General features: G+C 46.5%; 1 protein-coding gene across 2 annotated transcripts in view; it reads right to left on the bottom strand.

Annotated features, from left to right (window-relative positions):
* The window catches only part of PRKX (protein kinase X-linked), a 94,737-nt gene that overhangs the window by 23,989 nt on the left and 50,807 nt on the right, over positions 1-19,941 (bottom strand). The window contains exons 3-4 of one of the 2 annotated variants that reach the window (XM_032267774.1): positions 14,368-14,631; positions 4,014-4,133 (exon numbers count right to left, since the gene is read on the bottom strand). In XM_032267774.1, the coding sequence (XP_032123665.1) occupies positions 4,014-4,133; positions 14,368-14,631 (384 nt within the window). The remainder of the gene's footprint in view (positions 1-4,013; positions 4,134-14,367; positions 14,632-19,941) is intronic. The other variant, XM_032267775.1, reaches the window with a different exon arrangement.

Genomic DNA, 19,941 nt, shown 5'->3' with positions numbered 1-19,941 from the left:
GAGAAGGCTTGGGGCGGAGCAGGCGGGAGCTCAGGCCAGCAGGGCTGGGGAAGAGCATGGAAACGTCCGCGGAGAGCTGGGCTGGCGAGGCGGGCCACGCCCAAAACACAGCTATGGGAAAAGAGACAGGGCTGCTGAGAAACTGAAAAAACAACATTCACCCAGAAAGACTCCAATTAGAGAAAAGGAAAATAAAAATAGGCTGTGAATCAATAGCTCCCTGCCTCATAAAATGTACAGATCAGCAGACTGGGCTTTAATTAGGAGACAGTTATTCATTTAATTATTTATTAGCTTTTTTTTTTTTTTTTTTGAGATGGAGTCTCACTCCCTTGCCCAGGTTGGAGTGCAGTGGTACAATCTTGGCTCACTGCAACCTCTGCCTCCTGGGTTCAAGCAATTCTTGTGCCTTAGCCTCTCAAGTAGCTGGGATTACAGGCGCGCACCACCATGTCCAGCTAATTTTTTTTGTACTTTTAGTAGAGATGGGGTTTCACCATGTTGGCCAGGCTGGTTTTGAACTCCTGACCTCAGGTGATCCGCCTGCCTTGGTCTCCCAAAGTGTTGGGATTACATGTGTGAGCCACCGTGCCTGGCCTAATTATTCATTTTCAATTAGCCTAATGACATATTACGTTATAATTAGGTTTTCTATTCTATTATATTCTAATATATCAAATATTCCAATATATTTACAGCCTACTAACAATTCTGGTAACTTTATATAATAATTGTAATACAGTCATTTTGAGTGTAATATTCTATTCTTTTAAAATTTATTTTTATGTATTTTTAACTTCAGCACGCCTGAGACTAATACTCTGTTTTAATTATATTCTAATAATTCTATGTCACATTTTAACAATATTATGTTCTAATAGTATATTGTATTCTCCATCCTATAATCAATAAAATTTGGGGTACATGAACCTCACTCTATTTAAAAGTATTAGACTCCAGGATACAAAGAGCCTCAGGCAATGCTGCCCTCGTGTGGTCAGTGTTATCACCGAAGGAAAACGTGGTGCTTTTCCTTGGGTGGACACCGATCAATATGCCTCCGTTGTTTTTAACCTTTTGGGTTTGCCTAGGACATCACAGGCGAGGGCGCATATTAAGAAGTTTGGTTCTATGTGATTTGTAGGCATGTCTCAGCAAAGAGTAATGGAAAAATCAAAAGACCAACAGGTAGATACGTAGGTAGATGACTGATAGCTAGATAGAACGGTAGGTAGGTAGGCAGATAATTGACAAATAGGTAGATAGATATACAGAAAAGCAGATAGATGAAAAGGCAGATAGATGACTGACAGATGGGTACGTAGGTAGGTAAACAGTTACACAGAAAGACAGATGCTAAGTAGATGGATAGGCAAATAGAAAGCTAGAAGAATAGGAAGTAGATGGACAGATACACGAATGACAGAGGATAGGTATATACACAGATGATAGGTAGCTAGCTAGATAAAAAGATCACAGAGATAGAGAGATGGAGAGCGAGATGGATATATAAATATATAAATGACAGCTTAAACAGATGATAGATAAGGATAAATGGATAAACAGATACATACGTAATAGGTAGACAGACCATAGAGACAGACAGGGACAGGTGCGTGGGTGGGTGGGTGGATGAATGGATAGGTGGATGGGTAGATAGACAGACAGATGAAGGGGTGGGTGGGTGGATGGATGGATGGATGAAGGGGTGGGTGGGTGGATGGATGAAGGGGTAGGTGGGTGGATGGATGAATGGGTAGGCGGGTGAAGGATGGATGGATGGATGGATAACATACAGACATAGACAGACAGGTGGGTAGACAGATGGATGACAAATGACATACATGGATAGCCAGACAATGAAATACAGGTTTTCACAGGCTCCACTCTCCTCCTCTGGCATCTCATGCTCCGGTTTTGTGCTGGAATTCTTCGGCAGTGCTTGTTCAACATCGCTCTGATCCCTAGGCTAGTGTGGGAATTAAAGGATTTGCTTTCTTTATCAGAGATGGCAGAGATAAGCACTTGGGAAAATGACCCCTACCTGCTCCCCAAACAAAGTCAGTGACTGACTGGATTTCCTAAGGCAGATGTTAGAATTTACATGACCCACACCCCCAGGAACAAGCATTTGGTGCTCCTTTTGCCAGCAGGATCCGGCTTAGACACACCTTCCTGGCAGGAGAACACCTGTCTTCCTCCCCTCCTTTGTTTCCAACTGAAAGGGAAGGCTTCCCAGATAAAACCTCTTGTCTTTACCCCCTGCAGGGAATCGGAGAGATGTGACAGAGGATCTGGCTTATGATCTGACTTTTGTGACAATGGGGAGCACTCAGAGGAAATGCTGGTGTCTGTGTTTGAGACTCAGAGGCAAGCAGAAGAAAGAAGCACACAGGAAAAGACAGAACCTAGGAGGCAGAGTCGGCGGTGGCAAGCACGGCAGAGGATCCCCACCGGTGTTCTGGGCCCTCCCTGCCTGGGCTTCCTCTCATCTTCATCCTGCCTAGAGGCACACAGTACCACAGCTCCTCTGCACACATAGCTCACTCCTTCCTACAGGTTCCTATCTGGAAAAGCGCCACGCTATTGAGTTGCTCTAGGGAATTAACAGGCATGTCAGATACTAACAACCCAACGAGGATGACGCCAGCGTCCTGGGTTTCCAAGTGCTGCATGCTTCCTTTGTGTTTCCGGGCAAGTCATGGTGGAGCTGTCTCAGGCATATGCTGGACTTCAACACCGAATCATGCTGACATCCCGACGGATGACGGACCTCTCTGTTATGTGGTCACAGGGAGGATGGCACCTCCCCTGACTTCCAAATCTCACCCAACACAGGTATCACGGGCACTGGAACCAGAGCAACTCCATCTTGAACAGGGGCTGGGTAAAATGAGGCTGAGACCTACTGGGCTGCATTCCCAATGCTTAAGTCATTCTAAGTCACAGGATGACATAGGAGGTCAGCAGAAGATACAGGTGACAAAGACCTTGCTGATGAAACAGGCTGCAGTAAAACTGGCTGAATCCCATCAAAATCAAGGAGACAATGGTGACCTCTGACTGACCTCACAGCTCATTATACATTAATTATAATGCAGTAGGTACTAAAGGCCACTCCCACCAGTGCCATGACAGTTTACAATCGCCATGACAATGTCAGGAAGTTTCCCTCAGCTCCAGGAATTGCCCACCCCTTTCCCAGAAACTCACAAAAAATCCACCCCTTGTTTAGCATAAAATGAAGAAATAGCCATCAAAATAGCCAACCAGTACCCTGGGGGCTGCCCTGCCTATGGAGCAGCCATATTTTTATTCTTTTACTTTATTTTTAATAAACTTGTTTTCACTTTACTCTGTGGACTTTCCCCAAATTCTTTTTTGCGAGAGATCCAAGAACGCTCTCTTGTGGTCTGGATCAGGACCCCTTTCCATAACACAGGTATGGGGTTTTAGAAGAAAAACACATTCTCGCCTTCCTTGCATGCTGTTCATCCGGAAATCAATTGTATTTGGCTGATTTACCTTGATCCGATCTGTGCCCTCCTGAACTCTGCAGGTTACTTCAGAAAGGCTCTGTGTGGAAGATTTATTTTTTAAATTCTTTTTAAGACTCATGAAGTGCAGAAGTGAGAAGGGGGGCAAGAGTGGAGCAAGGAGTTCAACCTGCAACTAACTATGAAAATCAACTGAGATAACTCGCTGCCTTCAGACCAGCCCAGAACGTGAATTTTATATTTGAGGAAGATATAGATATTTAGATGTAAAAATCTCAGCAGGCATGCATGCGTGGCTCCTTCACAACTTTGCGATTTTTGCCTCTTACTCAAACAAACTCAACTGCCAATTCACACTGCCAGCCTTAGCAGGGCAGCAGACGTGTGTGCGGCCACACTGTGTGTTTGCAACACTCACAGACTATTTTCAAGACTGCAAAAATGCCCAGGGATGAATGGATGGGGGAAGGGGTGCTGGCCTGTGAGATGAAGATTCTCTACGGAGACTCTACTTACCCCGAGAGCATCTCGAATATCAGGATGCCGAGGGCCCACCAGTCCACGGCCCTCCCGTGGCCCTTGCTCTGAATGACTTCGGGGGCCAGGTACTCAGGTGTTCCGCAGAGGGTCCACGTCCTACATGGGCGACAGAGACAGACCCCCACAAAACTCAGTGGTGCTTGGCTAATGCAGCCACCTTAGAAGCTGTGACTGTTGCAATAACTTAGTTGAGTAACACCATGCCCGCTTTCCCTCCTGTGCAGTATTTGACGGGGGAAAGACAGTAACATTACTTTTGCCGATTCCTTTCCATAGAAACAATTATTAACGGGCTTGGAAACTAAGAATTGGTTTTCTCATCCTTGCTACTGTGGCTGGTACTGTTACCACTGTTACTCAAAAGCAAAAAAACTCTGGTTTTTTGAGTTACACATACCTGCCTTAGGATAAATCATAAAGAATAAAATTAAAATTAAAGGAAAAAGAATATCATGCCCCCTGCAGCAACATGGATGGAGGTGGAGAGGCCGTTCTCCTAAGTGCACTTACAGGCCAAGCACCACGTTCCCACTTATATGCAGGAGCTAAACACTGGCGACACGTGGACATAGAGACGGGGAGCAAGAGACGTCGGTGCCGGAGGGTGGAGGGTGCGGACACAGAGAGAGGGGGAACCACAGACACCGGGCGCCAGGGGGTGGAGGTGGGCAGATACAGAGAGGGGGGAACCACAGATACCGGGCGCCGGAGAATGGAGGAGGGCGAACACAGAGAGGGGGAACCACAGACACTGGGCGCCGGAGGGTGGAGTGGGCGGACACAGAGAGAGGGGGAACTACACACACCGGGCCCTGGAGGGTGGAAGGGGGCGGACACAGAGAAAGGGGTAACCACAGACACCAGGCCCAGAGGGTGGAAGGGGGCGGACACCGGGAGCCGGAGGGTGGAAGGGGGCGGACACAGAGAGAGGGGGAACCAGACACCAGACAGTGGAGGTGGGCGGACACAGACAGAGGGGGAACCACAGACACCGGGCTCCGGAGGGTGGAAGGGGGCAGACAGAGAGAGAGGGGGAACCACAGACACCGGGCGCCAGGGGCTGGAGGGGGGCAGACACAGAGAGGGGGGAACCACAGATACCGGGCGCCGGAGAGTGGAGGGGGGCGGACACAGGGAGACGGGGAACCACAGACATGGGGCGAAGGAGGGTGCAGGGGGGCGGACACCGGGAGCCGGAGGATGGAAGGGGGGGGAGATACAGAGAGGAGGAACTACAGACACTGGGCGCCGGAGGGTGGAGGGGTGGATGGTGGGGAACCACAGACACCAGGCGCCTGAGGGTGGAGGGGGGCGGACAGAGAGACAGGGGGAACCACAGACACCCGGCACCGGAAGGTGAAGGTGGAGGACACAGAGGGGACAACAGACACCGGGCGCTGGAAGGTATAGGGGGGCGGACACAGAGATGGGGAACCACGGACACCGGGCGCCGAAAGGTGGAGGGGGCGGACACAGAGAGGGGGAACCACAGACACCGGGCGCCAGAGGGTGGAGGGGGGCGGACACAGAGAGAGGGGGAACCACAGACACCCGACACCGGAAGGTGAAGGTGGAGGACACAGAGGGGGCAACAGACACTGGGCGCTGGAAGGTATAGAGGGGCGGACACAGAGATGGGGAACCACAGACACCGGGCGCTGGAAGGTGGAGGGGGGAGGACACAGAGAGAGGGGGAACCACGGACACAGGGCGCTGGAAGGTGGAGGGGGGCGGACACAGAGGGGGGGGGATCCACAGACACCGGGCGCGGGAAGGTAGCGAGGGACGGACACAGTGGGGGTAGCCACAGACACCCGGCCCAGGAAGGTGGAGGGGGGCGGACACAGAGAGGCGGAACCACAGACACCGGGCGCTGGAAGGTAGAGAGGGCGGACACAGGGAGGGGACAACAGACACCGGGGGCTGGAAGGTGGAAGTGGGGAGCAGGATGAGGATGGGAAATCTACCAGCCAGGTACGATGCTTATTACCTGGGTGGCAAAATCGGTTCACCAAGTGGCATGCAGTTTGCCCATGTAACAAACCTCCAAATGTACCCCTGAACCTAAAACAAAAGTTTTTAAAATAAATAAAAAGAAAATTCTTTATACCTCAAAAAAAAAAAAAAAAGTGGCACTGAAAAGAATAATTCAAGAACTCATTTAGGCCGCCCGCGGTGGCTCACGCTACTCATCCCAGTACTTTGGGAAGCCAAGGTGGGCAGATCACTTGAGACCAGGAGCTCAAGACCAGCCTGGCCAACATGGTGAAATCCCATCTCTACTAAAAATACAAAATTAGCCAGGTGTGGTGATGCATGCCTATAGTCCCAGCTACTCTGGAGGCTGAGGCAAGAGAATTGCTTGAACCCAGGAGGCGGAGGTTGCAGTGAGCTAAGAATGTGCCACTGCACTCCAGCCTGGGTGACAGTGGGAGACTCTCTCAAAAAAAAAAAAAAAATGTGCAACAGCAGAGTCTATACTTGTAACTGAGACTAGATGGTCTGCAAAGCTTACGTATGTTCTCTGGCTCTTTACCACCCCCTGCAAAAAACATATCTTGACCCCTGGAAACCAGTGGAAAGACGGAAATACACTTCCTGCCCTGTGTGGCATTTTCCTTTAAAAGTACTTGCTTTCTGCTCCAAAAGCAAAGTGGCAGCCTCCAGCAGGAAGCCTGTACTTCTTCCCCTAAGAAACCTTTGAAATAATCACTTTCTTTATACCAGACCTCGCTCTTGCTAATTGCGCTCTGCACATGGCAAGAGCTGAATCTGCATACAGAAATATCTGCTAAACAAAGTCAAGGCAAGATAACAAGGACTGTGGCAGAAGCTGGAGACTCATAGGCTTGGAAAGGAGCTGAGTATCATTAACCCTAGAGCAGGGCCAGGTCTGGGCCATACTCCATTGGCGCTCGGCTGCTGGGTAGAATGTCACTTCAGGTTTTCAGCAGTTCAGACCTGTAGCACACCTCCAAACCACATCCACCCTCCCTGCCAAGTGCTGTCCTGGTGTGTGGAGCCTGTCTGTAGACAGGTAGAAAGAAGCAACACCCTTGGAAGATAAAAAAAATCTAGATGCTGGCCGGGCGCGGTGGCTCAAGCCTGTAATCCCAGCACTTTGGGAGGCCGAGGCGGGTGGATCATGAGGTCAAGAGATCGAGACCATCCTGGTCAACATGGTGAAACCCCGTCTCTACTAAAAATACAAAAAATTAGCTGGGCATGGTGGCGCGTGCCTGTAATCCCAGCTACTCAGGAGGCTGAGGCAGGAGAATTGCCTGAACCCAGGAGACGGAGGTTGTGGTGAGCCGAGATCGCGCCATTGCACTCCAGCCTGGGTAACAAGAGCAAAACTCCGTCTCAAATAAAAAAAAAGAAAGAAAAAAAAAATCTAGATGCTTTGCAAAAGACCCTTCCCTCCTACCACTCAAATCAATGAAAGAAAAAATTCTTATTTTGTAAGTTGGATGTAAAGAGAACAAAAAACGAGTTCCATAGATTCTGGTAATGTACATGTTTATCCACTCTCAAGTTCTTTGCACAATGTATCACGCATGTACAAAGTCTATTTTATACCCAGCACACCTTGCCTGAGTCTGCCCTGTTTGCAGTGCTGTGGGCATACATTTTGGCTTCAGCTCAGCTTCCTGCTTGCAGGAACCCACCCAAAATGCTGTTACTGTTATCTTTCCTTCCCTACCACACCTCCATACCCACACCTCTTTCCATGTGACAGACTTTTCCACATTAATATGTAAACCCGTGGGATAACAACAAACTGGTTGCCATCCACATTTCAAATTCTGTCGTCTATCCATGAAATAAAAGTACCACAAGGTCAGGCATGGTGGTTCACACCTGTAATCCCAGTACTTTGGGAGGTTGAGGCAGGAGGATTGCTTGAGGCTAGGAGTTTCAGACCAGCTCGGGCAACATAGCAAGACCACTTCTTTACCAAAAAAAAAAGTCAAGTGTGCTCAAGTACGCTTGTAGTCTCAGCTAGTCAGGAGGCTAAGATGTGAGGATCACTTGAGCCCAGGAGATCAAGGCTGCCAGGAGCATGATAGTGCCACTGCGTCACAGCCTGGGCAACAGAGCAAGACACTGTCTCAAAAAAAAAAAAAAAAATACTGCAGGCTCTAGCACATACAAGTCAGGAAATCAGGGAAGAAGACAAGGGGAGAAAATGAGTTCTATTCCCACGAAGAATGTGGAAGGGAGTGACTCTGTCTGCAGGTCTCTGAAATTAGAGCTAAGTATGGAACCAGGATCACCTTGTGGTCCTATTAAGTGCTTCTCACTCATTAGACTGAAGTCTACAAATGGAAAGTACAATGCACACTATTTTAGAAACTTCCTCCCCCCTGCCTCGCCCAGCAGAATCAACTCCAAGTACACCCTGGTTGCGTCGATGCAGGACACTTCTGTCACTCTGCAAGACGATCGAGTTACTGGCCTGCTTGTTTTGTATTTCCACCTTGCTAGCCCATCCAAAGTGGCCTGAAAGTAGCTAAAAGCCTCGATCTTAGCTGATACGAAGCCCAAGCAGAGGCGGCCACAGGTCATCCTATAGGCCTTAGCTGCAACTTCTCCGCTTACCTTTTGAAAGATGAGGCTCTTTTTGGCTCTGTGTTAGGGTAAGCACACACACCTAAGGCTGTATAAGTTTCCGGGCTCTAACTTGCCTCAGGAAGACTTCTGCCCTGTTGGTCACTCCTTCCGGCAAAAAGCCCCAGTGCCTAGCTGAATGGACAAAGCGACACACACGCCGCTGCGGAGAGACGTAGAGTGCCGTGAATAGGAGATGACACAGCCTGAGTGTTATGCCGAGACCACTGGTCCGGCAGGGAGTGATCCACTTCCTGTTCCTATCTCCTTGTGCTCACCTGGCTTTGGGGTAGAAGGAAGGTCACACCTGCTGCTCTCTGTTTTCTCACGGCTCTCATTTCACTATGGCCGGGGGGAGGGGAGGGAGGAGGCCATGTTAACAAAGGAGAAACAGAGCTAACAGTAGGATTCTCTGTAGAGATATCCAATGACTCCTGTGTTCCTAATGCCCCGCCTTCCACCACACCTGCACTGGGCTGAACTGTGCGCCCACCAAAGTCGTAAACCCGGTATTTGTGAATGGGGCCTATGTGCAAACAGGGTCTCTGCGGCTGCAATCAAGTTCAGATGAGATCATTCTGGCTCAGGACAGGGAATAATTGCTTAACAGGTGCAGGGTCTCTTTGGGGATGATGAAGTGTTCGGAACTACAGACAGGTGACGGCCACAGACATGGTGCGTGCAGTAAATGCCACCGAACTGTGCACGTTAGCATGGCTCCAACAGGCTGGCTATAGCGGTTCATGCCTGTCATCTCAACGCTTTGGGAGGCCAAGGCGGGTGGATCACTTGAGCCTAGGAGTTCCAGACCAGCCCGGGCAATATAGCAAGACCCTGTCTGTACAAAAATATTTAAAAATTAGCCAGGCATGGTAGCTCACACCTCTAGTCCCAGATACTCAGAAGGCTGCAGCAGAAGGATTGCTTCAGCCCAGGAGTGGAAAGCCGCAGTGAGCTGTGATCACACCACTGCACTCTAGCCTGGCTGACAGCAAGGCTCTGTTCCAAAAAATAAAAAATGTAAATAGGTACATTTTAAGTGTAGTTTACCACCATAAAAAGAGAAAAAGAGGTGGACATGTGGCTCACGCCTGCAACCCCAGCACTTTGGGAGGCCAAGGCGGGTGGATCACGAGGTCAGGAGTTCAAGACCAGCCTGGCCAAGATGGTGAAACCCTGTCTCTACTAAAAATACAAAAATTAGCAGGGCACGGTGGCAGGCGCCTGTAATCCCAGCTACTCGGGAGGCTGAGGCAGGAGAATCGCTTAAACCCAGGTGGTGGAGGTTGCAGGGAGCAGAGATTGTGCCACTGCACTCCAGCCTGGGCAACAGAGCGAGACTCCATCTCAAAAAAAAAAAAAAGAGAGAGAGAAATGGATGACATCTCCAAGTTGGGTATAATTCAAGTCCCTCTTCGGTCCTTCCTAGCAGGTGGTGTCAGCAGCATCACTTTCTGTCTCTCCTCATGGCTGTGTTTATGACGTGGTGAGCATGTCACTCAGCTAACAGGGGCACGGTGAGGCTCAGCGGGAAGGGCAGCTGAGGAGAGCTTTTACACTTGAGTACAGAAACAAATGCACTTTTTTCCTTTTTATCAGAAAAGTATGAGACAGTATTTCGTGCAGGTTTGCTAACGCAGGAACAGATGTTAGCTTCGTCCTCACGGTGAAAATCCTACATTGCCTTTTCTTGTAGGATCTTGGGCTACAATCAAGAAGCAGGGTGTGCGGTTTTTCAGAAAAAGGGAAGTTTTTTGTCATTGTTTTTTATGGGACACAGTTGAGAATTTCAGGCCCGTCAAGGGAGAAGGTGCATGTCTGCGAGCATGGGACAGCTTCTGATGGCCAGCCCAAGCCCAGCGAGGGGTTTCCTCGGTGACAATGGCTCCTAGACACAACTGACCAACCTCGGCACAGGAATACCCACCTCCAGTATGAAATCCAGCAAAATTAAACAGGGCGCAAGGGAAAGTAACCAACTACAAACAGTCTTTATGACTCAACACCTCAGGTCCTCCTGGGCTTCCGTAAAATACTCAAAGTAAGAAGCTGAGGGAAAAGGTCTGAAGTAACTAGAAACATTTTTCTGATATTACCAAATACACAGAAAACAATTATGTATTTATAAATATATACATTTAAGTTTGAACTTATAATCTAAACAGTAAATGGGTAACACATACTAATATATAAATTTAAATTTAAAAATTATACATATAAACCATGGATAATAATGTATAATTATAGCTACATATAACTTTCTAAATATATATTTATATCATAATTTATAAGCATATATAATTATTTGGTAGTTACGTTTATAATTCTATAAATATGTAATATTAAGTTTAAAATTATTTCAGTTTATATTTAATTGTATTAAATATATGACTTATTTTTAAATTATGTATAAAAATGTATATTTAATATATCATTATAATCCTGTTTTATTAATATATTAATGATTATATATTAATATATACTTACATATTAGTAAATAACACATTACATTTATATCCTTATATATTTATATATGAATATATTAAAATATTTATTAGAGATAAATATATTTAAATATATATAGATATTTATGTATAATTAAATATTACAATTATATAGTTATTTGTAATTATATACATAATTATGATTTTATATGTATAATTTGCTATTGTAGTAAAACACACAATCATAGAATTTTCCATTATGAGCATTTTTAATTGTGTGGTTTCGTGGCGGTAAGCATCAACCTGGGTGTTCAACCCTCCCCTCCGTCCGCTGCTGGAACTTCACTCACAGACACACGGCAGGCTGGAATACTTAATTACAACATGCTTAAGTATGTTTTTACCCCATGCTTATGAGAAAAATGAGAAACACACTTCTTTCTGGGACACATTCAAAAATGTTACTCAAGGCCAGGCACGGTGGCTCACACCTGTAATCTCAACGCTTTGGAAGATCGAGGCAGGTGGATCACTTGAGGCCAGCTGTTTTAAGACCAGCCTGGGCAACATGGGGGAACCAGGTCTCTACTAAAAATACAAAAATTAGCCAGGTGTGGTGGTGCATGCCTGTAATCCTAGCTACTTGGGAGGGTGAAATCGGAGGATCACTTGATCCCAGGAGGCCGAGGTTGCAGTGAGCCAACATCCCACCACTGTACTCTAAAAAAAAAAAAAAGTTATTCAAGATGAAGCCTCCCTGTTTAGGTCCATCTATTCTGTAGTGGTCCACTGTACAATGAATTTCTTTGAAGTTTTATTCAAAAAGCACAGGCATTGTTTGAATCCTGAACCAGAGGCAGGGCCATGTCTCTGCCCCCATGAATACAACTTCCCTGGGCCAGGCCAGAAGAGAGGTGCATCAGGTCAAAAGAAAAGGAGAAAAAAGCCCCACAAAAAACAGTTTTCAGAAGCTGCACTACCCATACAGGGTGAGACGCAGTTCTTTGTAAAAGCAATATATCAAGATGGTAATGAGGCATTTTCTAGGATTTTCACAAGTTCACGAAGTAAAATAATTGCTACATGTTATATACTAAACCATTTTCATCCATTTAATCTTAAATAGGCATCGTGAATTCACTGGACACTAATATGGTTTGTCAAACTTATAAACAAGTAAATATATAAAATATTTTATCTCTGTTTAGTTTGAATTAGACTTGCAAATAAAATGACTTACAAAGAATGTACTAATATACCGTGTGCTGCCAAGAGGGGGCAGCACGGATGCTAGAAACCACTATTTAAAAACTCCTGCGCCTTTCCTATTCCATGTAAAATGCACCTAATTTCCATGTGCCTTATTTTTAGAAATGTAATACAAGAAATTCTACAGGGGAAAATCAGATGGAATTTAAATGCATCATAAAATTTTCCTAGGAAAGCCCTTTTCTAAAAGCCACCAGAGAAGAGACTCATTTAGTGTGAAACTGCCCCCATATCAAGTTTCTCAAAAATGCAGATGGTTCTACAATGTGAGGAGTATAATTAGTGTAATTATCACCTTACCCAACCCCACCACATCAAAGAATACGAAAACAGAAGATGCTTTTCTAAGCTTGCCTGACCAAGACAGAAGCCACTAGCCATGTGCGATGCTGGGTGTCTGAAATGTAGCCTGTCTACAGAGGAACTGATGTCACTATCCAATTCTACCTTAATTGATGTAATCTAATTGAAAAACTGACAGTATAGTTACCAGAAACCTTTCTGAGTATTTTTCAGCAGCTTGGGCCTGTGAATTAACTTTTTATGACTGTCAATTTTATGAATGTCAATTAAAGATCCATTGGGAGCTAAGCTATGAGGACGCTGAGGCATAAGAATGATACAACGGGCTGCAGGACTTGGCAGAAAGGGTAGGAGGGGGTGAGAGATACAAGACCACACACTGGGGCCAGGCACGGTGGCTCACGCCTGTCATCCCAGCACTTTGGGAGGCCGAGGTAGGTGGATCACCTGAGGTCAGGAGTTCGAGACCAGCCTGGCCAACATGGTGAAACCCCATCTCCACTAAAAATACAAAAATCAGCCAGACATGGTGGCGGGTGCCTGTAATCCCAGCTACTGGGAGGGTGACGATGGAGAATCACTTGAACCCAGGAGGTGGAGGTTGTAGTGAGCCAAGATCACACCACTACACTCCAGCCTGGGTGACAAGAGCAAGACTTCATCTAAAAAAGCAAACAAACAAACAAAACAAAAGGATAACTGTTTTCTCCTCAATGGAGTATATGCATGTATGGAAACATACCTATATACAATTGTTCAAGGCTGAAATGTGTCCCCTTAAACCTTATATGTATAATAGTATAATAATATACAGCATACCTATATGAGACTAACATATAGTATAATGTATTCTATACATATATAATAGCATATCATATGTATATAAAATATACTATATCATGTTATATAAAATAATATAGTGTTAGATATATTTCTATTTAATATACACATACAATGGAAATATATATATACATAATAGAAATATAGATACCAGAAAAAAGTAAATGCGTGTGTATGAGCAGGTATGTGTGAAGTATTCAATTTGGTTTTTTTTTTTTTGGAGACAGGATCTTGCTCTTTCACTCAGGCTGGAGTGCAGTGGTGTGATCACAGCTCACTGCAGCCTCAACTTCCTGGGCTCAAATGATCCTCCAACCTCAGCCTTACAAGTAGGTGGGACTACAGGGATGCACCACCATGCCAAACCTTTTTTTTTTTTTTTTTTTTTCCTGCAGAGGCGGGGTCTCACTATGTTGTCCAGTCTGGTGTCAAAGTACCGGGCTCAAGTGATTCTCCCATCTCAGCCACCCAAAGTGCTGAGCCACAGCACCTGGCCTTTCATTTTAAGAGCTACTGCATCCTAATCGGTGCAGATCTATTTCATACTCGGGGCAACTCAAACTTGGATATGATTTATTTCCTCATCATTTCGGATCAGCAACGGAAGTGTGGAGTTCCAGTTTCCTCCACAGTGGGGGTGAGGAAGAGTGACTTCGTATCCACCGGCGCTTTGCCAGCAATCACAGCCCATCTAAAGAGAGGTGTGGGTCACACCTGGCTCTCTCAGCCCTGCTTGCCAGCGTCCCCACACGTGGGAGTTAAACTCTGGTTCCCGATCTTTCCCTGCCTGACCTGCCACCAGTACCATGACCTTTCTCGTTGCCAAGCGGCGCAGATCCCACCGGAGTTCGCGTTCCTCCTACCTGTCTACCAGCTTCTTGGCGAAGCCGAAGTCCGTGAGCTTGATATGGCCATCCCTATCCAGCAGGATATTCTCCGGCTTCAAATCCCTGTAGACGATCTCCTTGGAGTGCAGGTACTCGATGGCACAGATGATCTCTGCTGAGTAGAAGAGCCCCGTGGTGCTGGAGAAGCGGCCCCGGTTGCGCAGGTAGCTGAAGAGCTCGCCGCCCGGCACGTACTCCATGAGCATGTAGAGGAAGCGCTCGTCATGCCACGTCCAGAACCTGTGGGGACAGCACACGCTCAGGGCCCCGCCAGGGCAGGGCAGAGCGCACCCCTCTGGCTGGGTGTCAGCACACACTCAGGGCCCCTCCAGGGCAGGGCAGGGTAGGGGTACGCTGTGAGGTACATGTTGGGATACAGGTACAGGTAGACGCCAAGATGTGTGTACAGACACAGTAAAAGCTCGGGACACATGTCAGGACATGGAGCACACAGATATCAGCACACGGGTAATGGCAGATGTTAACATACAGGTATACACAGGGGTCAGAATGCACGCACACATAGATGTTACAATGTGCTTAGAGAAAGATGTTAGGACATGGGTGGAGATGGGGGCTGATACACAGGTGTAAACAGTGTTACAACATGGTATTGAATATGAATACAGATATGTTAGCATATATGTGTAGAAAGATGTTCATATGTAGTTATAGAAAGATGTTAGGATATGGGTGTAGATGGTTGTTAGGATATGGGTGTAGATGGGTGTAGATGGTTGTTAGGATATGGGTGTAGATAGATGTAGACAGGTGTTAATATATGGGTGTAGATGGTTGTTAGGATATGGGTGTAGATGGATGTAGAAAGGTGTTAATATATGGGTGTAGATGGATATAGACAGGTGTTAATATATGGGTGTAGATGGTTGTTAGGATATGGGTGTAGATGGGTGTAGACAGGTGTTAATATATGGCTGTAGATGGATATAGACAGGTGTTAATATATGGGTGTAGATGGTTGTTACGATATGGGTGTAGATGGGTGCAGACAGGTGTTAATATATGGGTGTAGACAGGTGTTAATATATGGCTGTAGATGGATATAGACAGGTGTTAATATATGAGTGTAGATGGTTGTTAGGATATGGGTGTAGATGGGTGTAGACAGATGTTAATATATGGGTGTAGATGGATGTAGACAGGTGTTAATATATGGGTGTAGATGGTTAGGATATGGGTGTAGATGGGTGTAGACAGGTGTTAATATATGGCTGTAGATGGATGTAGACAGGTGTTAATATATGGGCGTAGATGGTTGTTAGGATATGGGTGTAGATGGATGTAGACAGATGTTAATATATGGGTGTAGATGGATGTTAGGATATGGGTGTAGACAGATGTTAATATACACGTAAAGATGGCTGTTAGAATATGAATGTAGATAGACATTCTCATAGCGGTATAGAGAGATGTTAGGATATGGGTGTAGACGGATGTAGACTGGTGTTGCTCTGTGGGTGTAGATAGATATTAAGATATGGTTGTAGGCAGATGTTGATATACAGGTGTAGACACATGTTAATATATGCGTTAGATGGTCAGCTGTGCATACAGACAGATGTTAGGCTATGCGTGTGTATAGCTGTTACTCTGTGGGTACAGGCAGGTGCTGAGGTCTGCATATAGCCAGATAGTAATCCATCAGTACAGGCAGATGCTAAGACACATGTACATGTTAAGATAGGTGTATTATCAGGTATTAGGATAAGCATATAGATGGATATTAAAATATGAATTACATAGATGTTACACAGATGTCGCATTAGTCCATTCTGGCTGCTATCACAAAAATACCATATACTAGGGGGCCTGACAAACAGGAAACACATATTCCTCTCACTTCTGGAGGCTGGAAGACCAAGGTCGGGGTGCCTGCTGATAAACTGCGTGGGGAGGGCGCATTCCTGAGGGAAGGGGAGTCCTCGCGGTGTCCTCCCATGGACCAGGGGAACAAGCTCCCTCGGCCCCTTCACCGAGGGCACTAGTCTCGTTCGCCAGCTTCACCCTCATGATCTCATCGCTTCCCCCAAGGCACCACCTTTTAATTCCATAGCTTTGGGGGTTACTGTCTCAATATATGAATTTGGAAGGGACACATTCAGACAACAACAGATGTTACAGTATGTGTATCCTGGGAAATGGATAAAGGTCTCATTGTCTTGGAATGAATGAAGAGTAAATATCATGGTCTCTCAATGAACCAGCTAACAGGGTGCTATGGGCGGAACTATGTCCGCCAATACTCATATGCAGAAGTCCAAACCCTCAGGATCTCAGAATGTGACTGCATTTGGAGACGGGCCATATAAAGAGGTGAGTAAGGTAAAATGTGGTCACTAGAATGGGCCCTAGTCCAACAGGACTGGAGTCCTTCTGAGAGGAGGAGAGGAGGACACAGACACACACAGAGGGACAACCACGTGAGGACACAGGAAGACAGCATCTACAGGCCAAGGAGAGAGGCCTCAGGAGGCCCTGGCCCTGTCAATACGTTCTTCTCAAAATTGTAGCATCAAGAATTGTAAAAAAAATAAATGTTGTTTAACTTACCCAGTCTATGCTGCTATGGCAGCCCTAACTAGCTAACCTACAACACACAGATCAGAGATCACACCCGATTCAGTAACCTGGAACTGTCACTAAGCCCGGGAATTAACAATAAACTAGCAGACTGCATCCCAAACCTGCTGGGAAAAGGCAGCCATTTTAAAACGCCCCAAATGAGGTACTCCTAAGCACTTGCTTGTGGGAGCTTGCCCGAGGTGCTTCTCCTTACAGAGGTGTTGATTAATAGAAGAAAACGCACTAATGAGACCGAGGAAGAGGGAGGGGCAGGGAGGAAAGAAGGAGCACAAGATACTGGAGTGGTTCTGTGCATTCAACATCCCAGTACATTATAAATACAGTTTGTAGAGATACGCACTGATGATGAAAGAGTGTTTTCACCTAAAGATGTCAGGGGAAAGAGGCAAGATTTGGAACTAAGAGCCTTGGATTTTTTGCTCGTTTGGGGTGTGTGTTTGTTTGCTTGTTTTTGAGACAGAGTTTTGCTCGTTGCCCAGACTGGAATGCAATGGTGCAATCCCGGCTCACTGCAACCTTCGCCTCCCGGGTTCAAGCAATTCTTTTGCCTCAGCCTCCCGAGTAGCTGGGACTACAGGCATGCGCCACCATGCCCAGCTAATTTTTGTATTTTTAGTAGAGACAGGCTTCACCATGTTGGCCAGGCTGGCCTCGAACTCCTGACCGCAGGTGATCCGCCTATCTCGGCCTCCCAAAGTGCTAGGATTACACATGTTAGCCCCCATGCCCGACCTGTTTGTTTTTGAAACAAGTTATTCTTCTGCCTGCCAGGCCAGAGTGCAGTGGTGCCATCACGGCTCATGCAGCCTCAACTTCCTGGGTTCAAGCAATCCTCCCACCTCAGCCTCCCAAGACTATGGATGCATGCCACCACACCTGGCTAATTTTTTTTTAATTACTATTACTATTATTTGTAGAGATGGAGTCTCACTGTGTTGCCCAGTCTAGTCTCGAACTCCAGGGCTCAATCAATCCTCCTGCCTCGTCCTCCCAAAGTGCTGGGATTACAAACATGAGTCATTGTACCTGACCTGGGCTCTGTTTTTGGAGAGGACTTAGAAGATGCCAGCAAGCCCGTGTTTCCATGAGTGCATAGCCTTCACCAGGAGAAGGCACCCAGCAGAATCAGGAGCATAAAGGTCCTTAACCGTGACCAGGACCCATGCCTGTTATGTCTCATCTGATCATGATGCTATCACAGATGCTCCCTTGCAAGCTCGTTCCAATGAGCTGCACTGTGCTGGTACTTAAAGGAAACAAGGCAATGCCCAGGAAACCTTCCCTGCAGACAGGGAGGGACGCTCAAGGTCGACCAGATGGTGCTGTCTGCTAGCACGGGCCATTCCACCAAAACAACGCAGAATGAAGGCAAGGACGTGAGAGACAGCTTGCAATGACAGAGATTAATGCTAAGAAAAGTCTTAGGCTGGGCACAGCAGCTCAATGCCTGTCAAGCCAGCGCTTTGAGAAGCCAAGGCAGGAGGATCACTTGAGGCCAGGTGTTTGAAAGCAGCATGAGTAACATAGCAAGATCCTGTCTCTACAATAAAAGAATCAGCCAGGCATGGTGGCATACCAGCAATTCAGGAGGCTAAGGTGGGAGGATTGCTTGGGTCCAGGAGTTGAAGGCTGCAGTGAGCTATGATCACACCACTGCATTCCAACCTGGGTGACAGAGTAACACCCCATTTCTAAAAGAAAAAAAAATGGACAACATGCTACTATGAGTTTTAAATAAGCATTTATTTGACTAATCACAATGTTTATATGTATCAGCAAAATATGGAACTCTTATATAAAAGGCTCTTAACCTAATGCACTTTTCAATTTGCAGCTTCTGCAATGCTGCTAGAGTTGGGAGAGTAATGACCCACAAGCGCAGGCTATAGGAATGCTTCCCCTCTCCACCCCGAGCTGGGGCCCGCCCTCCGCAGCTGGGTGGCTGAAGGGAGCTCAGGAGGCTCAGGCTGACACTTCTTTTTCTCTCAGTTACTGAAGGCTGCGCACCTGTGTCCCACCTCACCACTGACTTCTGACAGCTCAGCAAGCTCAAAATGTGTGGTCTTAAGACATAAAGGATGCAGGGAGAGTGCATGGGGGGGGAGAGGATTTGGTTGGAGTGGTTTTTTTTTGTTTGTTTCTTTTTTGGTTTTGAGACAGAGTCTTGTTCTGTCACCCAGGCTGGAATGCAATGGTGCGATCTTGGCTCATGCAACCTCTGCCTCCCAGGGTCAAGTGCCTGTCCTGCCTCAGCCTCCCAAGAAGCTGGGATTACAGGCACCTGCCACCACAGGCATTCTGGTTGTTTTCTATGTAGTGGTTGTTTTCTAGAGCAACCTGTTGGTGTTCTAAAGACCTACCACATACCCACCTCCTTCCACCTCACAGTTGCATCTCTAGTCATTTTCTTGCAGCTAAATGCCCTACTTTTCTGCTTTGCACCATTCCTGGTGGGCAAGAGTGTTCGTCTCAGTCACATTTCATGATATGCAAATGGTCTCTCAAATGCATGACAGTCAAACTGTACTTTGTGGATGAGCTTAGAAGACAACCATGATTTCACTGTTTTGGTGGGGAAATATTTTCCAAGGTCCAAATACTATCTTACCAGTCAACGTTTACAGTAAACTTCCGTGTCAGCTGCTGACTTTCTAAATTTCTTCAGGGCACAAGGTGGAAGGAAAATTTAGCTACAACTGACCAGCCGAGGTGTGATATTTAAGATTCGGGGGTTAACACTGAGCTCTTGAAAATACCATAAATGGTCAAAGCAACAGCAAGACCACTGTCTACAACTGTTAATCTGGCTGAAGAGAAGATACACAGCTTTATCAGCTGTTTCCCTATGGCTCAAATATGCAAGGAAAAGATGCATGCCCACACACACACACACATTCAAATATGCAAGAAAAGATGCATGCCTACACACACACACACACACACACA

Source organism: Sapajus apella, unplaced genomic scaffold (assembly GCF_009761245.1).
Source record: "Sapajus apella isolate SASKATOON/1434 unplaced genomic scaffold, GSC_monkey_1.0 scaffold172, whole genome shotgun sequence".
Classification (NCBI taxonomy): domain Eukaryota; kingdom Metazoa; phylum Chordata; class Mammalia; order Primates; family Cebidae; genus Sapajus; species Sapajus apella.
The sequence above is the reverse complement of the archived record's forward strand: the minus strand, read 5'-3'. Positions and strand labels throughout refer to the sequence as shown.